This window comes from Elaeis guineensis, chromosome 1, assembly GCF_000442705.2.
Source record: "Elaeis guineensis isolate ETL-2024a chromosome 1, EG11, whole genome shotgun sequence".
Lineage (NCBI taxonomy): Eukaryota > Viridiplantae > Streptophyta > Magnoliopsida > Arecales > Arecaceae > Elaeis > Elaeis guineensis.
In genome coordinates, this window is record NC_025993.2 from 56,168,764 (window position 1) to 56,195,992 (window position 27,229).

General features: G+C 41.2%; 1 protein-coding gene across 7 annotated transcripts in view; it reads left to right on the forward strand.

The window, feature by feature from the left end:
- The first annotated feature begins 7,932 nt into the window (after positions 1-7,932).
- LOC105035190 (uncharacterized) overlaps positions 7,933-27,229 on the forward strand; it is a 61,237-nt gene continuing 41,940 nt past the window's right edge. For 2 of the 7 annotated variants that reach the window (XM_010910641.4, XM_010910643.4), the window contains exons 1-4: positions 7,933-8,164; positions 9,512-9,562; positions 9,652-9,721; positions 10,933-10,973. In XM_010910641.4, coding sequence (XP_010908943.1) covers positions 8,099-8,164; positions 9,512-9,562; positions 9,652-9,721; positions 10,933-10,973 — 228 coding nt within the window. In that variant the 5' untranslated portion in view covers positions 7,933-8,098. Of the gene's footprint in view, positions 8,165-8,244; positions 8,595-9,511; positions 9,563-9,651; positions 9,734-10,932; positions 10,974-27,229 lie in introns of those variants that run through there. The other 5 variants (XM_073253833.1, XM_073253850.1, XM_073253845.1 and 2 more) reach the window with 3 other exon arrangements.

Consider the following 27,229-nt stretch of genomic DNA (forward strand, 5'->3'; position numbering starts at 1 on the left):
ATGTTTTTCCCTTCAAATCATCTTTTTAGAAACTAAAACCCTTTCTTTTTCTTCCTCGTTTGGGCAGATCAAGCTTACCCTAGCTTCAAACCATCTTCTCCAAACCGATGGTCTATCTCCTCAAAATCTTTATTTTTTCTCTAAAATCCTTTCCAATCTACCTCTTATTAGGTCTTCTAAATTGTTTACAAGTCTCTCTTGTCTGAAATAGCTCCCAAATTGAAACTACCGCAGAGAAGAAAGTCTGTTTGTGGGTTAGAAGAGAATGTGCGCAGAAAAAGAATGGCAGCCGAGCCCTCTCCTGCTCCAACTCTAGTTTTAGATCCTGCTCCAGCATCTTTACAGTCCCCATTTAGTCTAAGCAAGGTACCACTCTTCAATCGAAAAGTAGAACCTGAAAAAAACATAAATTTTAAGTTTTTTGAAAAAGAAGGGTTCCCAATTGGTTCAAAAATTAAAAGTCAAGGATGGAAGTTTTACTGTCTATTGAAAAAAATACTTATGTTGATTTGGTCAGAGAATTTTATTCAAATTTAAGTTACTGCAATGGAACAGTAAAGTCTTCAGTGAAAGGTGTTAACATTGTTCTTGATCCATTGCATTTGGGACAAATCCTGCACTTGCCTTGTGAAGGTTATACTCATATAGAGCTCCCAATCAAAGAAAAGGGACTAAGTATTATTTTAGGAAGAATATTTACTGAAAATTTAAACAAATTAGAAGCAAGGATTCTTTCAGTAGAGATGAGACTTTTGCACCACATGGTGATCAAACTTTTTGTCCCTAGAAGTGGCAAACATGACCTCTTATCTGGTAGGGATATATGCATCATGTACCATGTGATTATCGAGATCCCCTTGAACCTTTCTATTCTAATGTTTGAGGCCATAAGAGAGATCCTAAATAGGTCTAAGACTCACTTGCCTTATGGTATGGCACTCATCATGGTCTTTAGGAGGTTTGGAGTCTGTTTTGAGAGGGAGACAGTCATTAGATTATCACATTCTGACACCATCAACCGCTACACACTGTACTGCATGGGTTTTTTAAAGATTGATGGCGGTTGGTCGAAGGGTGTTGAGGAAAGAGCAGAGGAGGAGGGACTATCTTCACCTCCTTGTGATCACAGAGCATCTCTTAATATTCAGTTCGTGTCTGATCATGAGGCTGGTCCCTCAGAGTCAGTGAAGAGGGATGCTTCTGTACCACAGTCAGGAAGTAGAGTAGATCCTTCAGAGATCAGACTTGCAAATGATTAGATTGAGTTGATGTCCTAGTGTGTTGCTTCCATTTTATCCCAGCAGTTTGCCACCTCAGGTTTTACTTAGAATATGACATCTCAAGCTGTTTCAGACCAAATCTTGATCCCTCATATCTTGATTGTCTTTCAGATGCTTTCTGCTCAGTCCGCGTGACTTGAGCAGCTTGAGGGATATATTCTGAGATTGACGGACAGAGTTTTAGATTTGCAAAGACAGGTATTAGTCTTAGTCCATCTCCAGCCACGAGAGGACATCATGGAGGTCTCCAACCTATCTGCAGAGGCATCTAGGTTTCGAGGTATTTTGGAGAGTGGCTTTGATTTTTTGAGGAGAGAGATTAGGGACTCCAGTGAGGCTATTTCTTCTCAAATTGGTACCTTGATGTAGTCCATGTCGAGAGTCTTGGAACAATTGGACACCATCAGACTTGTTCTCCTAGCAGAGTCCATATCTCCCCAGGCTCCAGGGCCTTCTCGCCCTTCTGCTCGTGCTGGTACTTCTACCCATGGCCGAGGCAGACGTGGTCGAGGATGTGCCCATGGTTTTGATACTGCATCTCCTCATCATATCTCTGACTCTTCTAATTCTAATGCCTTTAGCCATGACATTTATTAGATCTAGCATAGTTAGTCTTTTTGTCTAGGATCTAACTTATGGTCTTTGTATTTGTTGGCTGATTGACTTATGGATAGTTGTATATGATAACTCTTATGTTACCCATGACTTTTGTATGGCCTATATATTTTGACTTGACTCTTATGTATTGTGACACTTATGTATCTGATAACTCTTCAGACATATTTTGAATATATATACATATATATATATATATATATTCATTTAACTTCTATGAATGTCATTTGGATTGATTTTTATGAATGACATCAATTGAAATATCTTAATTATGTGATATGAAAAGTGCCTCATATATATGCTATAAAATATTATGAATGATAATATCTTCTATATGAGCAAATTGAAATATCCTTTATGATTGCTATAGTGAGGGGGAGTCTTTTTCATTTTTCTTTAAAAACTCCTTAAGATCTTAATTGATGTTGTCAAAAAAAAGAGTAGAGAAATAAAATTGGACAATAAGCAAAATTATCAAAAAAATAATCTTATAAGCAATTTTCAAACTAATCTTATAAGAAATTTTCAAACTAATCTTTAAACTACTCATGATGTATTTTATTCAAATAATTGGCTATAATATTTAAATGATGATCTACATAAATTTGAAATTCTTAATCAATGATTTATATATGTTATATTTTGCTTCTGCTCAAGTATTTTGTTATCATCAAAAAGGAGAAGATTGTTGCTCTATGAATTAATTTTGATACTTACAAAATATTTGAGGGGGTTACTAATGATTTTGGCTTAGAAAAAGATTTATTGTATTTCAGAGGCAAAATCATAATTTTATCAAGTTCTGATTCGAAAGCCTCAAGAGCAAGAATAGAAGATTTATGATCTATTAAAGGTAATTTCATATTTTTTGGATGTATATTTTGAGAGAAAATCAAGTTTAAAGAAAAGGATCGACCCCTAAGGTCGATCCCTGTCAAAAGGGACTGAACGGCATGCTATTTTTGACTGGTACACCCAAAGGGGATGACCTTAGGGGTCGACCTCTGTTGTCTATACAAGCCAAAGATACAGAACAGTCACTTTCTGTTCTGTGCCACAGAGGTTGACTCATAGGGTCGACTCCTGTGCGGGGGACGACCCTATGAGTCGACCCCTGCGATAGAAATTCTTCGTAACGGCTCGTTTTTCAGCTCGTTTTGACCTAATTTAATGCTCATTTAATGCACTCCAATGGCTCTAATCCTGTCCAGATTTTTCTCTATCATCTATTGAAGCTATTAAGGCACTTAAAGGAGGAAAAAAGGAAAGAGATTCAAGCATTCATTTCAATCCTAAGCAAAATGCCCTCTTCAAGCAAAAGAAGCTTTCATTTTAAGTTCACCAACCCCTCAAGAGCTCATTCAAGTCTTCAACAATCTTGAGAAAAATCAAAAAAGCTTCTTCCTTGTTGTGTAAAGCGTACTTAAAGTTTTATTTGCTCATTAAAGGAGCTAAACTTATATTTCTTTGTCATTAACTCTTATACTCTATTTTTGTCTTGATCTTTAGTTTTGAAAGGTTTTCAAAACTTGGATAGGTTGATCCAAACCTTGAATCAGATTGTATTGGATTGACTTGTACCCAAAAAATAAGTGTTCTAGCTTGGGATAGCTAGAGTCGGAGATACTGATGTTATATTCTTGTTGAATATGTTTGAGTGGATTTAAATTTCCAAGAGGTGCTTGGGGAGTGGATGTAGGTGCAAGATTGGCATCAAACCACTATAAACCTTGATTATTTGTAATGTGCTTACTTGCTCTCTTTCTAAATTTTTTTTTTCTTACATTCTTGCATCTCATTTCTACACTTTGCTTAAATCACTTACTACATATAACTTGCTTATTATTACTTAATCCTTGTAGTTCTAAATTAACTTTAAAATTTCAAAAATCCAATTCACCCTCCCTCTTGGATTGCATAGTTGGGCAACAGCAACTAATCAATCAACCTAAAATAAACATAATTTTTAATCAAATTAGAACTATGAATCTAATTTAATCTATAATCATAAATTCTAATCATATTAGGTCAATGGATTATAGTTAAAACAAATCCATCGGCAAAAATCTTAATCCATGTCCGAAGCATCTCTTCCATGATCCAATTTTTCGGTCCACATATGCCTAGGACAACAACCATAATGGAAGACCCACAATGACGAATGCCCTATTGCATGGTAGCCGGCCCTTGGATCTTGGATGAATGCATTATATGCAAGAATCCTAAGTCTTGGCAATGTACATCACATGTATCATTCCAAGGCTCCGTGCATCGTATGCACAAGACTTGCAACTCCATGAAAAAATCAGATCGTAGGATCTATCCTAAACTTGTCACATAAGTATTAAGGCCATAAAATTTTATAACAAGGTTCAATCATGGACTGATAACATTTATCTTTAATAAAGAATGTATCAAAAACATCATTCAAAAAATCTGATTTTGACATAATATGAATTGGATCTAATCCATATAATAATAACAATATGATGTTCAATTGAATCAATCAAGGATGGCTCTGATACCACTGTTAGGTTTTAGTGGTGCAGTGGAATATAGTTTTTAAAATTTTATCATATATTTAATCATTTGAAAATAAGTTTTAACAATTAAAATATGACTACTGGAACACAAACCCTAGGAACTCCTTGATGATTACAAAACATTCAAGTATGCAATAAAGTAAGAGATTATACCATCCTGAAGATGAAGATCTGAAGAATAGATAACAGAGTGATCTCCACAAGACTCCAAAGTAGAAGCCTTCCAACGATGATCCACACAGGACAGATCAGGATCCTTTCCAATTCAATATAGTGCTGCAGCCATCTTCACAAGTCCACTATCGATTGTCTTTCTTAAGAATGGATTGCATCACTGCCAGTATGCATTTCTACCCTCCATCAAAACCACACCAAAGAAGTTTTTTTCAAAAAATCTCACCACACAAAAATTAGATTTAGATGTTCGACACTTGAACAATCTGAATCTTAGGACAAGCATCACATGCTTTCCAATTTCCTTTTGTCTTCCTTTCTATTTTTCTCTTCTATTTTTATTGTCTTTTTTCTCTAAATTTTTCCTCCCCTTTTCCTCACTATTCCATGCCTAACATCAGCCAAAAATGGGATGTTCAACCTGATGTAGCGCCCCCTTTAAATAGGAAAGAAAGGGGTGCTACCTACTTCCAAGGGATGCCAACTCTTGGCGTCTCTTATTCCTCATGTGGTGGTTGCCAATAAATCATATTTAATCAGGGTGTGGGGAAGTTTAGGAGTAGAAGGACTCTTCTTTCTGCGTACATATCCCAAGATGCCATCTGATAGCACGTATCATAAATAAATGGCATGGGAAAAAGTCAGGGAATATAAGAGAAGTAAATGAGAAGGACTCTTCCTTCTCTTAATGCCAATTTAAGCTAGGCGTCCCAATTAAATAGCGTGAAAGAGCCTTCATACAGAAGGACTCTCCTCTTTCTGCACCCACATATTCCTAAGAGCCATCTGATAGCACGTGGAATAATGCAACGTATGAAAATATAAGAAGGGAGAAATAAAGAGGAGTATTTAAGAAGGACTCCTCCTTCTTAACACCAAGAATAAATATGGCATGGCTTTTATATTTATGTGGATTAATGGCATGGAGATGGTTGATTCTAGATAAAATACTTTCAAGTGGATTGATTAGCCAAACCAAGAAACCAAAAGTTTGAACTCAATCCTATTAGGTCAAGGCATCAAGCTTAGGGTTAGCACAAACACTTTTGCATCAAATCCAATTGAGAATTTGGGTTAATCTATGTGCTAGCAATTTAATTAACCCATAGGATTTATAATAAATCCAAATAGATTAGACCAAGATCAAATTTTTATTGTGTGTGACCTATTGGATTCCATATTTAGCTAGCAGTGGACTCAGGCTCATGACCTAATCCGATTAGGTCAGTCCAAAGGCATCAATTAATCAGAATACTTTCTAATTAATTTTCGAATTAAACTTCTTTAATTCTAGTGAGTCCACAAGTCAAGATTGACATCTAGCAACGTATCATGACTACTCAAAAGACATGAAATTTAGTGAAAATATCAAAATTATTCTTCCGTGGTGAGTTATCGTATAATTCAATCCTTCGATCACACAACATTCTAAACAGATCATGGGCATGGAATCATGTCAAGCTCAAACACCTATCCATATGTATCTCGATCTAATGATGACGACTCGATTGATGAACCAGTAGAAATTTTTTCTATTGTTCATCCTTGCTTTGGTCAAAGACTCTCAGAGTCATCATCCTATGAGATCACATAGGATGTTCTCTCCTCTTACAAGGAGTGATCGATTCTATGTTGACCACTCACAATCTTTATGCACACTTCACCAAACGTAGAATATCCCACACGCATCTCAAAGTGGCATGCTAGAGAATGAACTAAAGTAAGGATCCATATACACCAGATACCATGGTGATCTCAAGTCAAAGGATTACTTGTACTACTCCTACTAGAGAACCATCTGTTGACATGTTGTAAGGTTCCATCAGATGTTCTCTCTGTAGATCAGTTTAGTGAACTCATTCTCTAATAAGCACTTATATCCTTATATTAATGTCACTACACAAGTGATTGTGAGATCAATCACCCTCTTCATCGAGCATACATAGGATGTACCAGTCTTACCGGCATCATCGATTTTTGATTCGATGATCCAACGATTGAAAATATTTTAGATTGAGGCTATCAAGATTTTAGGGCTCACTGGCATGATCTCGTCATGGTCCTAAAATCATTGCTCTAATATATGAAATTCATTATAATTATAAAATATGATGCAGCAAATGATAAAACACAATACCTCACAAATAAAATAATCAATGTCATACAAATGAGTAGGAAAATAATACAAAAAAGTTCTATCTTATTACCCATGCGATTGACTTGTAGGGTACTATTTTTTCAACGTCTAAGGATCACTTGCACAACTTCCACTTAGAAAACCATCTTTTGACATGCAAGTAAGGTTCTAGAAGATGTTTTCTATCGGTAAGTCAACTCAGTGAACACATTTCCTAATGAACACCCACATCCTTGTATTAATATCTCACACAAGCGACTTGTGAAATCAGTCACTCTCTCCATCAAGCATACATAGGATGTGACAGTCTATCCGGAATATTGATCCCTGACTCAATGTTCTTACAATTAGAAATATTTTAGATTAGGATTTTAGGATTTTAGATTTTACAGGCATGAATTTTTCATGATCCTAAAACCATTGTCCTAATCTATGGGGTTCATCATAATCTTAAACACAATAAGATGTAGCTATAATGATGAATCGATGCCTCATTTCATTAGTAAATGGATAATGTTATTATATGAGTTGGAAGTTTACAAAGAAAAGTTCCATCGCATCACTCATACGATTAGTTTGTAGGGCACTTTTCTTTCACCATGAACCCTCTCTCTCCATGATGGCTTTCTCCACCTCCACATGCCTCGCCGACCCTCTTTCTCCATCTTCTCTTTCCTCCTCACCCCTTCTTTTCCTCCTCTTCTTCCTTTCTCTAATTCCAACCATGAGTTATTTGATGCCATTCTCCCCTTTTGTATCAACTTCCACGGTCTCATCTTCCTCTATCGTGGCTCCTTCTATCTCCATCCTTTTCTCATGGATGACCCCTTTTACATCATAGGGATATTTTTATTTATTTAAATGATAAGCTAGTATTATGTATTGGTGGGTGGATGATTGGATCATTTTGAAATTTTTTAAAAATTTAGATAACTAATTTAATATTTTTTAAAATTAAAAAATATAAATAAAAATAAATTAGAGCTAAAATATTATTTTATAATTTATCTTTAATTTTATTTTGAAAAAGCTCTGACTACGAGTTTTGAATCTAAACAAAAAAACTTTGCGTGCAGCAAGACCAGAAAAGATTTTTTTTTTAAAAATTTTACAAAAAATAAGATTTCTTGCGAGTAATTTCCATTTTTGCACTCTGACCGATTCAGAATGTTTCTTATTTTTATTTTAATATTCACTTTTGCACCCAGTCCAGTTTGGAATTTCGGCTCCTGCTCCACGTTCGGTTGCCGATTCACTCCCGTCGCATCGCCCTTTTTTTTTCCTAATCCAAAGCTCTCCACCCTGCGAAGTTCTGGTCCTCCACAGGCGACGGCTGGACGGGCGGACCGATGGACGAGCGCGAGTTCCGGCGCCTTCTTGACCTCTTCCCCGTCGTCCGATCTCGAAATTACTGCGTAATCTCATCTATTCCTCAAATCACCCCTCCTAACTTTCTCTTTCCATTACTTTGGGTCGTTTTCTACACCCATCCCCGTTCGATTTTGTTCTATCCTTTTTACTCCTTTTAATAGCAATTGCTTCTCCAATTTCGGTTTTGTAGAAAAAAAATTATCATGCTTCTGGTTTCTGTTTTCAGATATAATTCCCCAAATTTCAGATTCTACCATGTCTTTTCTATTTTAACTGGCTGTTTATATGTTGGTTTAGTAGGTGTCTCCGGAGCTTGGATATTGATAGTTTCTGACTTTCTGCTTTTCTTCAAACAAAATCATTGTCTTCGGAGTGTACCGTTAGCGGATTTGATTTGGTCATAATATGTTTTATTCATCTGTATTGTTTAATGATTATGCTGATATCCAAATGTCCAACGCAACTACTATTTGGGTATGTTGAGATTTTGCCTCTATATTTCTTCTATCTTGAATATGATGCATGTGTTTGTTGTCTGGTTAGTTGATCGGTATCGCTTAGTGTTTTGGATCATTATGTATGTGTAGTTAGCGCACGAACATTTTTTCAGCACAAAATGTCCAAATTATTAATGTTGTTTTTGCCAATGGAAACGTCGGACTAGGTCTTGGGAGAGACATGATCAGCAGAAATTAATGCTGTATACTTGTATCGATTCTTGAAACATATATTCAGATTCAGCTCTGGAAGCAACTAATATTTCACTAGCATTATCTAAATTATATTTTGTACCTTTTATCATAAGGATATAGTATAAGGTGTGTGGACTGTGACCGTGTGCTGATTGAAGTGATAAGAAATTCATCTAGACTTATATTATATTTTAAAGGTGATGAAAATGTCTTGGATCTTTTCAGTATCGATAAAGGGGACAAGAGCTTTGTAGGAACCTGAATGACAAAGGTAGATTGTGTGGTTAGAATTTTGGATAAGTGGAAGCATCGATTTTGTGGTTATATGGATTTATGTACTTTAATATCATGGTTTTATGTGAGTGAGAATGTTAGATGAGAGCATTAGCAAAGTTATGTCAATTCCCCTTAATTTCTTGTAAGACTGTATTAACAAAGTTATGTCAATTCATAATATTAAAGGGATGGAAAATTTGATCTGCACGTATTTCCATTAATACCGGAGTCTAATGTGAATGAGAATATTTAGCCAAAACAATAAGAGGAGGATCGCTCTCTCAGTTTTATTAGCTAATACAACTTGATATTGTTTATTTGTTTGTTTGTTTGTTTATTTCTTTTTGGTGTAATGCAACTTCTATGGTTCCCTGCTTGTTTGTTATATCATTAATCAACACATGCTTTTCATTCATATGCCAGGCTGACTCTGAACCATCAAGAGGATCTACTTCACATTCACCACAGGATGAGGTCTACTCAATAAGTCTGCATTCCTGCTTTTTTGGGTTCCTTATTACTGATCACTAACACAAAATTCAAAAATTAACTTGTCACAACAGGTAGCTGACTGGAGAAATGCCAGGAATGAGATGGATGAGAAAGATGTTTCAGAAGGAACTTATAATGAAGGTGTCATGATGAGTATAACATGCATTCACTTTTAACTTGTTACCTAACACTAGGTTATATGTTGTTCAATTATGTGATAATCTTAAGAGCTTGTTTCTAGCTATTCCATCATTGATTTCCTTTCGTGCTTCTGCATAACCACCTTTTAGAAGTTCCTTTTGTACAGGTTTACCACATCTAAACCACTATTGGAATGTAAACTTGTTGCATATCATGATGACACAATTAAAATATTCATAGCTAATTAAATATTGCTAGAACAGGAATCATAAGAAATTGAATAATGAGCATCGGTTGCCCTTGTGCTTTATCATGTCATCTTGTCTTCTATGACTTTCCTATCTGGTCTATCATCCCTCACCTCTTTGCTTGTAATAATCACTAACAAACTCTAGTCTCATACATGCTTGTATTAAACCATATACATTCTTTCCACTACAAAGTTTCTTTTGGTTGTATTCCTATTATACTAGCCTTGCCCTTTTCTTGCCTCTTCCCTTGCTCAGCTTTTATTACTCTATTCTTTTTTCTTGTCTATTATGCCCCCATCATCATCATCATCATCATCAGATACTATAAAATCCATAGGAAGGGAAGTAATAGCACATATATGTTTGTTGTAAAATGGTTCTTTTTCCTTTTGTATTAATATATCTTAAATGCTTGATACTATTCACATATTATAATCCCCTTGCTCTCCTCATCGAGAGGTTTAGCTGAAGTAATTGCATGCATCAGTGCTAATTGATATCATGTTTCCTATTTTATTCTTTTATCATGTTTTCTATGTATATGAGAAAACAATTCCATGCTTGTCACCATGATATGATAGTTGAAGTTTAAAGCTCTTTGGAGGAGTCTTAAAATGGTTTAAATGCAAGAAATCAGTGTGTCAAGGCACTCTCAAGTTGCCGTGATTCCGTTACTAATGCCTATTGCAGCCTGCTAATGATTGCATCCAGGTTTAGCTTTTCTTTTACATTTTGGCTTTTCATTGATGGCTTGGAGTTACACATCTTTCAAAAAGTAGTCCATCTGCTCAAGCATGCTAGTGACTTTCTAGTCATTATTTATGGCTTACATTATCCAAAATGTTGAGATGCTGAGGAGGCATGCATTTATATTGAATAAGTTTTACATAGCGGTCACACTGGTGTTCTCAATTTTTGCTGATAGGAGGAATATTGATGATTAATTTTGCATCTTGACAGATACTTTTTGGCAAAAACTGAGGTTGGCTGCTGAAAGAAAGGTATGCTGTGCAGTTTATCATTGTAGCAGTTCTCGATTTCTGAAGGCATTGTTTTGGTCAACAAGCATGCATTCTAGTGACATGCTTTTGACATCTAAACTATCATCTTGATATGTTTTTGTGTTTAATGCTATTAAACAAATGAAATCTAGAAAACATGTCATGTATGCTTATAGATATGTCATGTCATGAACCATTAAATAACAACCTCCACGTCCCAGTCGGCCCTCCTCTCCCCTGCCTTTCTTTTTGATGTACTAGAGGCAATCCTCACCAACTACAATAGCTGAAAACAACCACATCCATAATATCAAAAATTGCCAACACGGTCAAGCCATTAGGATAGTTGCCCTGCACACTGTGGGCTCTCAAGAGATCCATCTTAGCTACCCAATCAACAGTCTTAATTCCCTGCCTAAAAACATTTGAAATTCAAAAAACATGAAGGATGGTGATATCATTAGGATGAATTGGTCAAACGTCTCATAGGGCTGTAGATAGACTTGGCCAGTCTTTTGGCTGAAGATTGCACTTCTAGGCTCGCTGTGGCAGGCTGAACTAAAATTTTAGGCCCTTTCTTGAGTCTTCTGCAGTTGATTTTACATCACAATCTTGCTTTAGGTAAAGAAGATGTGTTAACCTTCAAACTGGAAAAAAGATTGAGTCACAGAAACAAGCTTGTTGTGGAGTAATATGCGGCTCATGTTGATATTAACATAATTTTACCATGTTTGAGGAAATAAATCAATGCTTGATGACTTGAGCTTGGTCCCATATTAGTGCTATTTAGGCAACATCAGGAATGTGACGCAGCCTATAGCGCAGCAATCGTTGGGAAAGAAGGATGGAAGATGCATGAAACAAAGAAAGACGAAGAAAAGAAGAAGAAACTCTCTTCTCACGAGTTTTGATTCAATAATCTCCAAAATAAAACATATTACAATAATAGCCAAGGGCTTTATTTATAGTGTAAAAGTTCTAACTCAACTAAAAGGAATTTGAAAGGAAATAAAATACTAAACAAATAAAACACAAACTCTATGTCAGACTAGGATTTTTGCGCACTCCTGTAGGCTTATCAGATATTGAATTTGGCTCTGAAATTCGCAGTGGCGGCAAAGTGGCCAGTCTTGTAGAGCTCGAAAAGAGCTTTCCGAAAATGGGGTCAACTGAGGTATTCTGATATCAGATGACAAAGTTATGATCTTTTTACTGAGACTGTGTTAAAACTCTACAGAAATCGGTGGTACTCGGATATACCTCGGATACTTCAGTATATATCTCGGATAGCTCAGTGTATATCTCGGATGCACCATGGATATCTCAGATTAGTTAGTATCCTGGCAAATATAATGGTTGTCAAGTCAAATTCGCACCCTTTCTGATCCTATCCCTCAGATCCAAGTATCTGGTGGCTATGACGTCTGTTTCATCCTTCCCTGGCTGGAAAGAATTCATCCTTAAGTTGGTAACCTCCTTATCTAATGAATCATCTACGTAAGGAATTAAATGCTTCACGTCGAACACATCAGATATTCGAAGATGACTTGATAATTTCAACTGGTAGACATTGTCATTGACTTTCTTGGCTATCTCGAAAGAACCCATCTTGCGTTGGCTCAGTTTGTTATATTCTCCCATCGGATATTGATCTTTGGTTAGAACAGCCCACACATAGTTGCCAACTTCAAAAGTTACCTTCTTTCTATGTTTGTCTGCAGCCTCCTTGTACTTGGCATTATTGCCTTCAATCCATTCTTTTACTGATCGATGAGTAGCTCGGATATCTACCATCAAATCCTCAGCTTTTGCATTGGATCGTCCTCTGAAGTTGATGGGGGTTAAGTCCAAAACACTGCTCGAGTTCAGTCTATAGACAATTTGAAATGAGCTGTAGCCTGTACTTCTATTCATTGAATGGTTGAATGCGAACTCAGCCTATGCTAAGGTCAAATTCCACTGCTTCGGGTGCTCGCCAGCAAAACTCCTCAATAAATTTCCCAAGCTCCAATTAATGGACTCGATCTGACCATCTGTTTGAGGTGATATGCTGAACTGAACTGCAAAGTAGTTCCCAAACTCTTTCACAGGCTCCTTTAGAAATGACTCATGAACTTTGTGTCTCTGTCAGATGTAATGGATTTAGGCACTCCATAGAGTCATACAATCTCTTTGAAAAAGAACTGAGCAACATTTGAAGCATCCATGGTCTTGCGACAGGTGATGAAGTGGGCCATCTTAGAAAATCGATCCACGATCACAAGGATCGAATCGCTCCTCCTTTGAGTCACAGACTATCCCAACACAAAATCCATGCTAACTTCCTCCTAAGGATGATCAGGAACAGGTAAAGAAGTGTACAGTCCAGCATTGGTTGCTGTTCTCTTAGAAACTTGAGAGATCTAGCATTGCTGCACATGGTGAGTCACATCACGTTTCATCTTAGGCCAAAAATATTTGCTGTGAATCAATGTGAGAGTCTTATCTCTGCCAAAATGACCCTCTGTATGAAACTCCTATATTATCTTCTCCCACAAAAAGCAATCGGGGATACAGAGCTGTACACTTCGAAACAAGAAGCCATCATGTAATTGGAAATTAGTTCGTTCATTAGAATGCACCTCTTGTAGAATTTGGCCAAAGTCTGGATCGCTGGTGTAGAGGTTCTTCAGGGTATCAAATCCAATCACCTCCACACGAAGAACTCCTAGCAGCTTGGCCGTCCGACTTAATGCATCTGCCATCTGATTCTGAGCATCATATTTGTGTTTTAGAACAAAATGAAATTCTTGCAAGTAGTTCACTCATTGGATATGCTTGCGGCTTAGCTTTTCTTATCCATTGATGAACTTCAGAGCTTTATGATCAGTGTACAAGATGAACTCCTTCTGGACCAAATAATGTCTCCACCGTCGAAGCGCACTGATCACCGTATAAAACCCATATCATATGTCGAATAGTTTAGCTTAGACTCGGAGAATTTTTCGTTGTGGAAACAAATGGGGCGCCCCTCTTGACTGAGTACTCCACTGACCCCAGTAGAGGATGCATCACACTCCACTTCGAAGACCTTAGTGAAATCAGGAAGGGCAAGGACATCAACAGAGGTAATCTTCTGTTTGCTTTCTTCAAAAGCAGCCTGTGCCTCGGGAGTCCACTGAAATCATCTTTCTTTCATGCAGTCAGTCACAGGAGACATCACCAAAGAAACACCTCGGATGAATCTGCAGTAAAATGATGTTAGGCCATGAAAACTTCGAACTTCAGAGATATTGCGTGGCACGGGCCAGTTCTGTTTAGCTCGGATCTTGGATGGATCACCCTCAGTCCTTCAGAGGAGACGATATAGCCCAGAAAGGTCAGGCTATCCGCCACAAAACTGCACTTCTTGGGATTGGCGAATAACTTCTCTTTCCTTAGTGTGCTGAGAACCTCCTCGAGATGCTGCAAGTGACCTTCCAAAGTAGGGCTGTAAATAAGTATATCATCAAAGTAAATCACAATGAATTTACCAATGTATGGTTGCAGCACATGGTTCATCAGTTTCATAAAAGTACTCGGTGCATTAAAAAATCCGAACGACATCACCAGCCATTCATATAGACCCTCTCTCGTCTTGAAAGCTGTCTTCCATGCGTCTCCAAATTTGATGCGCAACTAATGGTAGCCACTCTTCAAGTCGATTTTGGTGAACACCTTGGCCCCAGTAAGTTGATCCAGCATGTCGTCTAGCCTTAAGATTAGAAATCGATATTTGATGGTGATCCGATTGATAGCTCGGCTGTCTATGCACATGCACCACGAACCGTTCTTCTTTGGAACTAGTAGAGCAGGTACTGCACACGGACTCATGCTCGGACGGATGTATCCCTTGTCCAATAGCTCCTGGACCTGCTGCTGCAACTCATGTTCAGTTGGGCTCATGCGGTGCGTCGGTTTGTTTGGTAGACTCGCCCCAAGAACATGATTGATGTGGTGTAGTATGTCTCTTTCTGGTGGTAATTCTGCAGTCAAGTCTTTAGGGAATACATCAGTAAATTTCTAGAGTATAGGATGTACCAGAGGTGGAATGTCATGCTCAGCTGACTCGCCCTTCTCCACCGGCGTCTATTGCCTCCTTTAAACAGGTGTGCTTTGTCAGAAGGTTGATGCTGGTCTCTGCTTTAGGTTTGGGTAAGTCCTCTTTTTTTATCGGCGCCAGAGTGATCTTCTGATTATCCTTTCAGAAGGTATAGGTATTCCAATGGCCATCATGAATAACACCACGATCATACTACCACGATCTTCCAAGGAGTAGATGACAAGCGTCTATTGCAACAACATCACATCATACCTTGTCATAGTACTTCTGCCCAATAGAGAACGAAATAAGACAGCGACTGTCAACAATTACCTCACTCCCTTTTTGAAACCAAGATAGCTTGTATGGTTGCGGGTGCTTTTCGGTGGCTAGATTCAATTTTGTAACAGCTTCCTGGGAGATGACGTTTTCACAACTTTCACCATCTATAATGACCTTACAGATCTTCTTCTCAATGATGCAGCATATATGAAAAATATTGATCCGTCTTCAATCCTCTTTTTTCTCTCTTTTGGGAACAAGCAGGCTCTTTCGAATAACTAGAGCCTTCCCGCTATCGCCAAATAGTAAGGAGTCATCCTCTTCGTTACCCGTTTCATCATAAACAGGCTCTTGTTCTTCCTCAAATGGTTTTCCTTCTTCAATCAACAGCTATTTCTCAGGATATCCCATGGGCTTTTTACAATTGTTCCGCATGTCCGATCTCACCGCAATTGCAACACTGCAGATTTGATGAACCGGTCGAAGTTGGATTTGAGGATCTTGTATCAGCAATACGAACAGGAGGGTTAGTAGTATTTCGCTGCATATCATCCTGATTTCTTGTCGCTTGATTGCTTCATTGGGCCTGATCAGATCTGGGTATAGGTTTGCATCGCAGCTGATCCTCAGCCACAACAGCTCGATGATACGCCTTTTTGACTGTCCATATGGTGCGAAGCCTCGGGGCGTCTTGGATCTACTATCGTAGACCTCCAAGGTATCGCATGACTATCCACTCCTCGTTCTCCGCCAAATCGTTCCTAGCCACGAGTTGGTAAAACTCTTCTGTGTAATCATCTACGATTTAGGACCTTGTCGCAGGTTCTGTAGGCATTGGTACAAAGATTAAGTATAGTTAAAGGGTAAAAACTGTTTTCTCAGTGCTTTCTTTATCTTCTTCCAATTCTGGATCTTTGATTTGTCTTTGTGCTTCCTAGTTTTCTTCAACTGTTGTCACCATGCAAAAGCTTGGCCAGTCAATTTTAAGGCAACAAGTTTCATCTTTTAATCATCAGGTATCTCTTTGTATTCGAAGATGCACTCGATCTGGTCCAACCAATCAAGGAATACCTCCGTTTGTAGACTGCTTGAATATTCAGGTAACTCTACTCTGATAGAGTCGAACCAATAGGTTGATTGCTCGAACAATTCTCCACGACCCTCTCATCGGCATGTGGGAAGACCCCATGAAAAGGATTTTCGAAATCTGAAAACTCCCCTTTCGATCTGCGATCATCAGGTTCCGCCTCGAATCTTGTATCTCGGATTTCTAACTGCGTAAGAAGCGCAGTCAGATCTACCACTTGTCTCCTCAAATCTTCGCACTCCAACATTAGGTCTCATTCTTGTTGCGTGATTTCTTCATGAGCTGCTGCTTGATTCGTAGGTTAGTTCTTCTTACAATTACCATTCGCTATATGTACTGCAGGAAAGAAGTAACACTCACGGATCTAAAAAGGTCTCTGATATCAACTGACAGAGCCTATAGCACGGTGATCGTTGGGAAAGAAGGATGGAAGACGCACGAAATAAAGAAGGACGGAGAAATGAAGAAGAAACTCTCTTCTCACGAGTTTTGATTCAATAATCTCCAAAATAAAACTGATTACAATAATAGCCAAGGGCCTTATTTATAGTGTAAAAATCCTAACTCAACTAAAAGAAGGAATTTGAAAGGAAATAAAATACTAAACAAATCAAAATACAGACTCTATGTCGGACTAGGAGGCTTGCACACTCCCATAGGCTTATCAGATGATTAAATTAGGTTTCGAAATTCGCAGTGGCGGCAAAGCACTAGTCTTGTAGAGCTCGAAAAGAGCTTTCTAGAAATGGGGTCAACTGAGGTATTCTAACATTAGATGACAAAGTTCTGACCTTTTTACTGAGACTGTGTCAAAACTCTGTAGAAACGGTGATACCTCGGATATATCTTGGATACTTCAGTATATATCTCGGATAGCTCAGTGTATACCTCAGATATCTCAGTGTATACCTCGGATGCATCATGGTTATCTCGGATTAGTCAGTATCCTGGCAAATATAATAGTAGTTGTTATGGTGGTTATCGTGAGTACCTCGGATCAACATTTCGAGCAGAGGACGGTTCAGGTCTTCAAGCTATCATCGGGATCATTTAAGAGAAGAGTCATATGCAGAGCAGAGCAACTTACGCCTAGTCCGCTGCGTGGTCTGCCCGACGCACTCCGTTGCCTCGGCGAGCCAATGCCTTAGCGCGTGGGTTGTCCCTATTATCACGGCCGACTCACTCAATGTGCGTGACAGCTGTCTACTCTGAATGGATAGACTCAGGAGTAACTGACTCCCCTAATCTCACGGGAGCGATTAAGGGCTGAATTATCTCGTCTGCAATGGCATGTTCAACGGTCCTACAATCTCGAAATCGCACAATCTCATAGCTGTTCGACAGTCTTCTATATAAACAACCAAAGCCTCAAGGATCAGCTATGTCAATCAATCCCTTCCTATATCTGTTGCGCTCGATTTGATAGAGGTCGGAGAGAAGACGATTGAGCCTCGCATAGGGATGATGGTGCTGGAGTGACTTGCAAAATAAGTCCAAATTGGAGGTTTTCGCTCGGGCGAGGACCCTCCGACACTCAAGTCAGATTTAAAGAATAATAGGAACAACAACGAGTTCTCTGTAAGGTGGCGAGAGAAGCCAGAGCCCAGCATCTAAAGGTCTTCAGTGACTCTCAGCTGGTGGTGGGGCACATAAAGGGCGAATACGAGGCACGAGAGGAGAATATGAAGAAGTACCTCCAGAAGGTAAAAGATTTAACCTCAGTCTTTTTGAGCTTTGACATTCAACAGGTCTCCAGAGCAGACAATGCTAGGGCAGATGCGCTATCAAAGCTAGCAGTTTTGTTGGCTGCTGATTTGGAGAAAGGAACCTACTTCGAGGTGCTCAAAGCCTCGATCTTAGAAAAGCCTCTCGTTGTCTAGCAAGTTGATGTAGAGTCCTACTGGATCGATTCCCTCCTCAAGTATCTTAAGTCAGGCGAGCTACCTACTGACTGCAAAGAAGCCTGGAGGACAAGGAAACATGCCGCCCATTATGTCTTGCATGATAACAAGCTATACAAGCGGTCGTTCTCTCTGCCTCTCCTCAAATGTCTACATCCATCCGAGGCGGATTATGCGCTACAGGAGGTCCACGAAGGAATCTACGAAAGCCGCTTGGGGGGTAGGTTCTTCTCCTACAAAATCCTTCAACAAGGCTACTATTGGCCCACTATGTAGTAGGATGCAGGTGTCTTCGTCAGAAAATGCGATCGATGCCAGTGGATCTCCAATATTCAGCATCAACCGGCAGCACTTCTAACTCCCATTGGCGTCCCATGGCCATTCGCTTAGTGGGAGATGGACATCCTTGGTCCTTTCCCCCTCGCGTCTGGTCAGCGTAAGTTTCTGTTGGTTGCCATCGACTATTTCACGAAGTGGGTTGAGGCCGAGCCCCTGGCTCGTATATCCGAGACGAAAGTAAAAGATTTTGTTTGAAAATCAATCATCTGCCATTATGGTCTTCCCTGAATATTGATCACAGATAATGGCAGGCAATTAGTGATGTCCGACTTCGTGAATTCTGTAGAGAATATGGAATAGAGCACCATTTTACTTTGATTGGCCATCCGTAGGTGAATGGAGAGGTGGAGGTGACCAACAGAACTCTCCTTCAGGATTTGAAGGCCAGAATAGACTGAACTGGGGGGGTCCTGGGCAGACGAGCTTCATCATGTGCTGTGGGCCTATCGAACCACTCAAAAGCTTCCAACGGATGAGACTCCTTTCAACCTTGCATTCGGCACCGAAGCAGTCATCTCTGTAGAATTCAGGCTCCCATCTCTCAGAGTCGAGGAGTACAATGAAGGTACCAACTCTATATGGCTTCGAGCCAACCTCGACTTGATCGAAGAAAGCAGGGAGCGTGCTGCCGTCAGAATGGCTGCCTATCGTCAGAGGGTGGCCAGATACTACAACGCCCGATTTAAAATTAAGAAATTCTGAGTCGGTGATCTGGTATTGCGGTGAGCTGAAGTTTCATAGCCCATTGAGTAGAAAAAATTGTCATCCAACTGGGAAGGTCCTTATCAGGTGGACGAGGTAGTGCGTCCAAGGACTTATCAGCTCAAGCAACTAGACGGGACTCCATTCCCTAGACCTTGGAACTCTGCCAACCTGCGCGTATATCATCAGTGATGTAATTTTATGTCATTGTATGCTAATACAAATGCTTAGATTGACTAATCCTTGCTTGTTTAAGGATCGTAAATAATTTGAACTTCTTTCGCTGTGAAAAATTTCTCTGATCGAAACTATGTTTAATAGATGAGGGCTAACCATAAGGACCCTCAGTGATTAATGACCAACCCTTGGTGACTTGGAGGCAGGGCTAACTTACAAGACCCCAGAGAGCCCAAGTCGCATGGGAAGCGGAGGGAGACCCTAAGGGATCTCCGGAGGGCTAACCTATAAGACCCTCGATTCACAACTTGACGAGCAAAACATCGATGACTTGGAGGCGGGGCTAACTTACAAGACCCCATTAGAGCTCGAGTCGCACGGGAAGCGGAGGGAGACCTTAAGGGACCTCCGGAGGGCTAACTTATAAGACCCTTAGTCCATGATCGTGAGATGAGCACACGCTGCCTCTCGTGTGAAGACGAGATGAGTACATGCTGCATACGGGCACATGCTGTCTCTCGCATGAAGATAAGAAGCGCACATGTTGCTCCACTCATAAGACGAGCCGAGCACATGCAGCCCCTGCCCCGCAGAGTAGAGCTAAGTTGCTATTTGCAGAACAGGGCCAAGATGTCGCTTATCGAGCAGAATCAACGGTCCCCTGGACTTAGCCACCTTCAATGAGATTCATTCGGGGTAATTTTATCTTGAATCGGAATGAGCTCGTTTAAGTTCCTAAAGTTCGGATCGAAATCATTCTAAAGACCTTAGGTCGAGGTCAGCCTCTGCGCATTAAGTTAAAATACGCAAGCTTGTAGAAAATAAATTTTTATTCATTTTGATATTTACAAGAAGGATGGTGTCTTCAGCGCCACCCTACAAAAAGATATTTATAAGGACAGCGTCTACAGCGCCACCTTACAAAAAAAAATCCTTTAAAAAGGAAAAGGATGACGTTCTCAGCACCACATTACAAAAAAAGAGAAGATCATGCTAGTTCAGAAGATCATGCTGGTCCAGAAGTAGATCTTCGCCAGCCAACGAATCCAGTTCGGAGCTTTCGTCGTCATAGGTGGCAACAACGACCGGATGGTGGACACTCCTCGATTCTTAGCTCAAGGATGAGGAAGCTCAGTCCTTATTTGACTAGGAAACCTCCTCGTCGCTGTTTTCAGGTTAGAAGGAGTGGAGCTCCAAATACGGCATTATCTGCAGCAGGCGGGCCTTGCAGTTCTTGAAACCATCGATAAATCCGCCGGCGGCAATGTCGATGACCTCCCTCCTAAACTCTGCAGAGTCCCGATACTCCTGAATGCAGTGGGCTTGAACGTCAGGAGGAATCCACTCGAACTGGGGGGTGCGATGACCCTTAGGCCTTGGCGGGGACCATGAGGTGGAAGGCACCCAGGGAGAGGAAGATGGACTAGCACTTTTAGCTCTCGCCCTTCTCTAGGCCTCTTTTATAAAGGTCCACCTCTCCTTTACCTTGGCCTTCACCAACGGCAGAGGAGAATGTGGGGGCGATGCCATCACGGCAGAAGGGAAGAGTTTCTGCAAAGGAAGAAGATGGGAGATTGGGTTTATCCGCCTGTTGGTTTCCATTTATATGCACGAGAGCCTACACCAACTGTCAATCGATGGCTTGAGGGGATATAGTTGTCTACCAGCTAATACATGGCGTATCTTCCCACCGTTGGGAATAGATCCCGACGACGCTTCGAGAACTAGAACATAGCTACGTGGCATATTCCTACTGGTCCCATGTCTTTCCCTAGGCGTTATCCTAATGGAAGAGTCAACCGTCGTCATTCCCATGACCGCTAGCATTAAAAAGAGATAGAATGAAAGCACTGTTGGACATTTGCCTAAGATTGGTGCGCTCAAATAATTACTCCAGATCGGCTGGCGTGGGAAGTTATCTCAGATCCGCATGCACACCGCAAATAAAGACAAGGTATGAAAGAAAATCAATTTTATTCATTCCTTCAAAAGTTTTTACAATAACCCTGAGGGGTCCAAGGTACAAAGAGAAAAGAAAACAAAAATCTAAGAAGCCACATCCGGAGCTGAGGCACCTATCGCAGGTTCGTCAGCTGCAGTAGGGTCCCAGACTTCGTATAAAAAGTCCAAATTTAGTTTAGGATATTGAGTGGCGACCCTATCCCAGACTGACTGCCTCCTAAGGTCGTAAGCATCAGTAGCAAATTCGACCTTCTTGTCTTGACACTCCGCTGACGCTCGAAAGTCTGCAATGGCTTTAAGGGCGGCCTTCATTGCCTTCTTTTCGGTTGCCCCCAGCTAAGCTTTAAGCTCCTTTATTAGTCCTTGTAGTCGAGAGTTTTCTTCGACTGCGATCGCAGTCCTCTCGAGCTGAGCCTCAAGCCCCTTTATTTTTCCTAACAAACGAGAGTTCTCCTCGACGGCCCCTTTCAACGCCATCTCAGCATCCTCGGCTCTTCTCTCGATAGCGTCGGCTCTCAGGAGGGCCTCTCCAGCCTCCTTTGCCGCCTTGTTCTTGGCATCCCTAAGCATCTCGACTTCGAGCTGGTACCTTTTTGCCTTAGTTGAGAGGTCGTGGTAGCTCTCAATGTACCTATTTAAATAATGGGAAAGCTGGTAAGAGGCGTTTCTTGTCAGTAAGCATCATAAACATTTATGCAAGATAAATAAAATTGTAGAAGCCCTAACTTACCCGGATGATGCACTCCACAGCTTCTTTCCTCACCTTCTTTCGCGGTACATTCAGTAGTTCGTTTGCGAGTATCTCAGAGAAAAGCTCGCATGCTAGCTTATAGTCCCTCAAGGCCGAGGCCTCAAGCCTCAAACTGGCCGGTGCAGCTCCAAAAATCCTAGGCGCCGCCCCAAAAGTCCCAGCCTCCTTGGCTGGCACATCTTCCGGGGAGAATGCAATAACAGGAGCCGGCAAGCACAAAACTATGTCCTCAAAGGTCTGACTCATTTGGCTTCTGCGATCTCCATCGGAGATCGGAGAAGTCGAGCCGACCATCACCATTTTGAGGTCGCTAGCACGGGGAAGTTCAGGACCTCCTGATCCAGAAGCTGGCAGTGCTGGGGGACTTTCGGTCCTTATGTGGATACTTCGGCCACCTGCAGGCTCAACTGCTCTTTTTCAACGGGCCTTTTTATTTAATTTAACTGATGAGCCCGCATCCTTCTCTGCGACCATCTCTGCGACTAAAGCAAGTCGTCAGCAAAAGCACGATAGAAATCAAAGAGTATGAGACCCTGGGGACGAGCGATACGCACCTCGAGGGGCAACCCAGCTGATGTCGACATTAAACAGCGTCTGGACCGATAGCAGTTCCTTTAGCTCGGGGATCTGGAAGCTGCGCATGATTGCCAACTCCTTTCTCAGACGCTCATTTATGGAAGGCTCTTTTAGTGCAGCCTCTAGAGGTTTGTCCCAAGCGACGAACCCTCAATCTTCATCGGATGTCTGGGAGACAAAGAAGAATTGCGGTTTCCAGCCATGAACGGCGGTGGGGATCTCCGAAAAAGACAGTGGGCGAACGCCTTTCTTCCTTCGCGGCGTCACATACCACCAGTCGCCGGACTCCGGATGCCTTTTGAGGCTGAAGAGGGAGCGGAAGAGCGTGATGCTGGGGTCAATCCCCACCAGTACACATACTGCAGTGAAGCCGCAGATGTATCGCCATAAGTTTGGGACCACTGAGCATGGCGACATCCCTAGATATTGAAGGAGATCCACGAAGAAAGGGTGAAGAGGAAGCCGCACCCCAGTCTGGAAGCACTCGTAAAGACTCATCCGGCCTGGGGGTGGTTGGCAAACTCAATCATCTGGCCCCGGGATTTTCAGTTGAAACGCCGGAGAGATTTGAAACTGCTCATGGAGTAGTATTATATCCCTCTCAGTCAGTTCGGATCAGAACCCCCGCGGTACGAAGTTAGATTCTCTGAAGGCCATTCCTCTCACTCGGAAAGAAAATCGCGAAAGCACAAAATGAAGGGAGAAGAACCTGCGGCAAAGAAGAGAGGACAATATGGAACTTAAAGAGATCTATGTCTGGTTTTGTCTGGGGCTTTAAATAATCTCAGGTTCAGCGGAGCCTTCAAAAGGCACCTCCCATCACGGCATTAATTGCAGGAGGTGTGAATCGACAAGGAGCGAACAGATGCTCAATGCGTGGCAACCCTTGACGAATATAATTTTTGCCGTTGATTTGGTAGTTAATACCAGTGGCAGGCAAATCACATTCTGTGCCATTTTCAAAGAGATGTGCGGTAGTATCTATCGCACGGATGCGATTCAAATTCCTGCCCTTTCAAGGCCTGTGTGATAGATGCAGGTCATATAGTTCGGATCAGAACTTGGCTTATGGTTCGTGTTGCATTTTATTATTTTAATTACATTTAAACTCTCAATTTAGCTCAGAATTTAACCATTATGGTCCAAAATTTACACACACACATCCAAACACCGGATATTAATAAAGGTGAATTTCATTTATTTATATTAAAATAATTACAAAGTTCGGATTGTAGAAGGAAAAGAAAGGAGACACAAGTTATCGCCTCGAAGCACCACCAAGATGGCTTGCTTCAGAACGGCTTCCTTTAGCGCTAGTAACTTTTTCAGTTTGGATGGCCATGCTGATCTTGTTCGCCTCAGTGAAGTAACGAGATGTCCTGGCGAACTTTTCCATGCTATCCGCCGCTATGACAATTAGATTTTCATCTATAACGTCAGCTTGAAGAAATCCAATGCTGTCAGTAGAGAGGTGCGCGTAGACCATTCTTTTGCACCTCTCAAAGCCTGCTGAGAACGTTGTTCTGCAGGCTTGGTTTATAATCTCAGCCCCCTTTTTTGCCAGCCAGCCTGTCTTTCTTTCGGCATGCATGGTCAAGAACTCCTACTCTTTAAATTGGCGTTAGAGGCGATCGTGATTTTCTTTTGCCTCCTTCAGTTCCTTCTTCCAGTGCTCTGCCTCTGGCGAAGCTTCTTAAAGCTCGACGGGTGGCTTCGGAGTCGCCTGAATCTTTTCGAAAGCAGAATCTTCCTCCCTTTGAGGTGTTCTCTTGCTGCAACTTCCCTTTTTTGAGGATTTAGCCCTTTTAGCTGGGTTTCTGCTAGGACTCTTCCGAGAATGAGCCTTAGAGGAAGCATAGTCTCGACTTCTTTTCCCTCTGAGTGTCCTCCTTAGGCGCTTCAGATCATCCCAAGCATGGTGCCAGTCTCTTTCGACCTTACACCTCTACCTCTCAAGGTCTTTAATTCTTCATTCAGCCCTTCTTAACTTGTCATCTCGACGATTGATAATCTCCTGGGTTTCTTGAAGTGCCTCCTCAGAGAAGCCGAGCTCTTTGGCTAGTTCACTATTATTCCTCTTTATCTGCTCTAATTGATACTTCAGCAAATCAACCTCTTCCTTCGCCGCTGCAAGCTCCAATGATGAGGCATCTGAAGTGGCACCGGCAAAGCTAGCCAAGTAGTGTTCCACCTGTGCAAAAAATTCGCAAACAAGCATCAAAATACTGTGCGTTACTAGAGACCAACAGGAAGAGATCAACAAGAAGATCTAAAAATTTTTTACATGCGCGAGTGACCTCAGGGCGCTAGCCATTCGCTCTTGAGCCCTTTGCTCATCCATATATAACTTCTTTGCGGGCGATAAAAAGCTTCTTAGAAAATCCACTGCTGACTGAAGATTCTCCGCCACGGACAGGAGAGAAGACGCCAGTTTCGAGGGGCCTGCTTGAGAAACAGCCGGAGGAAGACATATGGCGGGTGTCACCTGCTCCAGGGATTTTCCGGTTTCTGTTACAGTTGCTAGAACTCCTTCAGGAAGAATAGCTACGTCCTCCGCCTATGTCACCACAGTCGAAACTTTTGCAGGGCTACTAGTTGTTTCCATCGCCTGCGCCCTCTCCATCGGCGTCTCCTCTCTTGCTGAAACCTCTTTCAGTGGGTCTTTCATCACATCCTCCGACGGAGCAACCGTTGGTTCAATAACTAGGGGGTGAATTTCATCCCCTGTTGCTGCTGGAGTCGATCCAGTGGCTGGAGCTTGGGCAAAATCACCCTCTGGAGCTGAAGGACCGACGGATGGGGCCTTGGCCTATTTTTTTCGAGCCAACATCAGTTCGAGTTTCCTCACGAGTTTTGCACTCATCTTGTCTCTGAGAGTCGCAACAAGGGTTTGGAGCAGGAAGGTCTTGCGATTCTCTGACCGAACGCCCAGGAGCCTGATTTAAAAGGGGATTGAAGATGAAGACAAAAAACCGCCACCTAAGAAATTAAATTTTTGAAAAGATCGTCGGCTTTGGGGTTCCATCAATTACGATCATTTGCAACAATCATGCCAAGATGATGCCAGCAGGTTTAAATGTCGGACATTCGCGAAGGCGTGAAAGCGCGCATCCTCAGATCCAAGGTACGACTTCCGGAATACTCTTTTTGTCTGATTCTCAGATTTAAGAATAGGGGGTAGTGTTACGGTGGTTACCGTGAGTACTTCGGATCAGCATTTCGAGTAGAGGATGGCTCAGGTCTTCAAGCTATCACCATGATCACTTACTTAAGAGCAGAGCCATATGCAGCAGAGCTACTTACGCCTAGTCCACTGCGTGGTCTGCCCAGCGCACTCCGTTGCCTTGGCGAGCCTATGCCTTAGCGCGTGGGCTGTCTCTGTTATCACAATTGACTTACTTCATGATGTGCGTGATAGCTGTCCACCCCGAGTGGATAGACTCAGGCGTAACCGACTTCCCTAATCTCGTGAAAGTGATTAAGGGCTGAACTATCTTGCCCGCAATGGTATGTTCAATGGCGCTACAATCTCGGAATCGTACGATCTCATAGTTGTTCGACCAGTTGTTCGACAGTCTTCTATATAAACAACCAAAGTCCCAAGAATCAGGTATGTCAATCAATCCCTCTCACAGAACTCGTTGCTGTTTCTATTATTCTCTGAATCTGACTTGAGCGTCGGAGGGTCCTCGTCAGACGAAAATCTCCGGTTTGGGCTTGTTTTGCAGTTCACTCCAGCACCATCATCCCTGCGCGAGGCTCAGTCGCCTTTTCTCGGATCTCCATCAAATCGAGCAGCAATAGTTGTCAAGTCGAATTCGCACCCTTTCGGGTCCTATCCCTCAGATCCAAGTATCTGGTGGCTATGACATCTGCTTCAAAATGCAACTTGTGGTTGGACCTTGAGTGCTTGCTATACGTGTCTTGGCCTTTATAGTTTTGAAAACTTATTAGAACACCCTCATATCACACCCACTGACCTTTAAAGCCATTCATGTTTTGTATTATTCTGGGAACATGAAACATCAAGTCACATCAGCTTCATTTATCTGAAGTTTTATCACGTTGCATAAAAGTTGTCTTTTCATTTTTACTTGCTGGCTGAAATATAAAACTTGATTGAACTAAAATGTGAAGTTAATTTCCAATTTGAAGACTAAAATGCATTCTTCAATTTTAAATACGGTATGGTACGGACTGGTGCAGGAAACCTTAAGTTAAAATGCCTATCTTTCTTTCTCTTCTCTGTTTATTCCTGTTCTACTGTTTCATCCTCTTGTACTCTCTTTTTCTCTCTCTTTTTGTCATGTTTCCTGTTCATCTTACTAAAGCTTACTAAGTATACTTTACTCTCAATAATGTTTTAACTTTTGTTACAATACTTGATATAGCAAATTAAGATTGAACTCACCACAACAA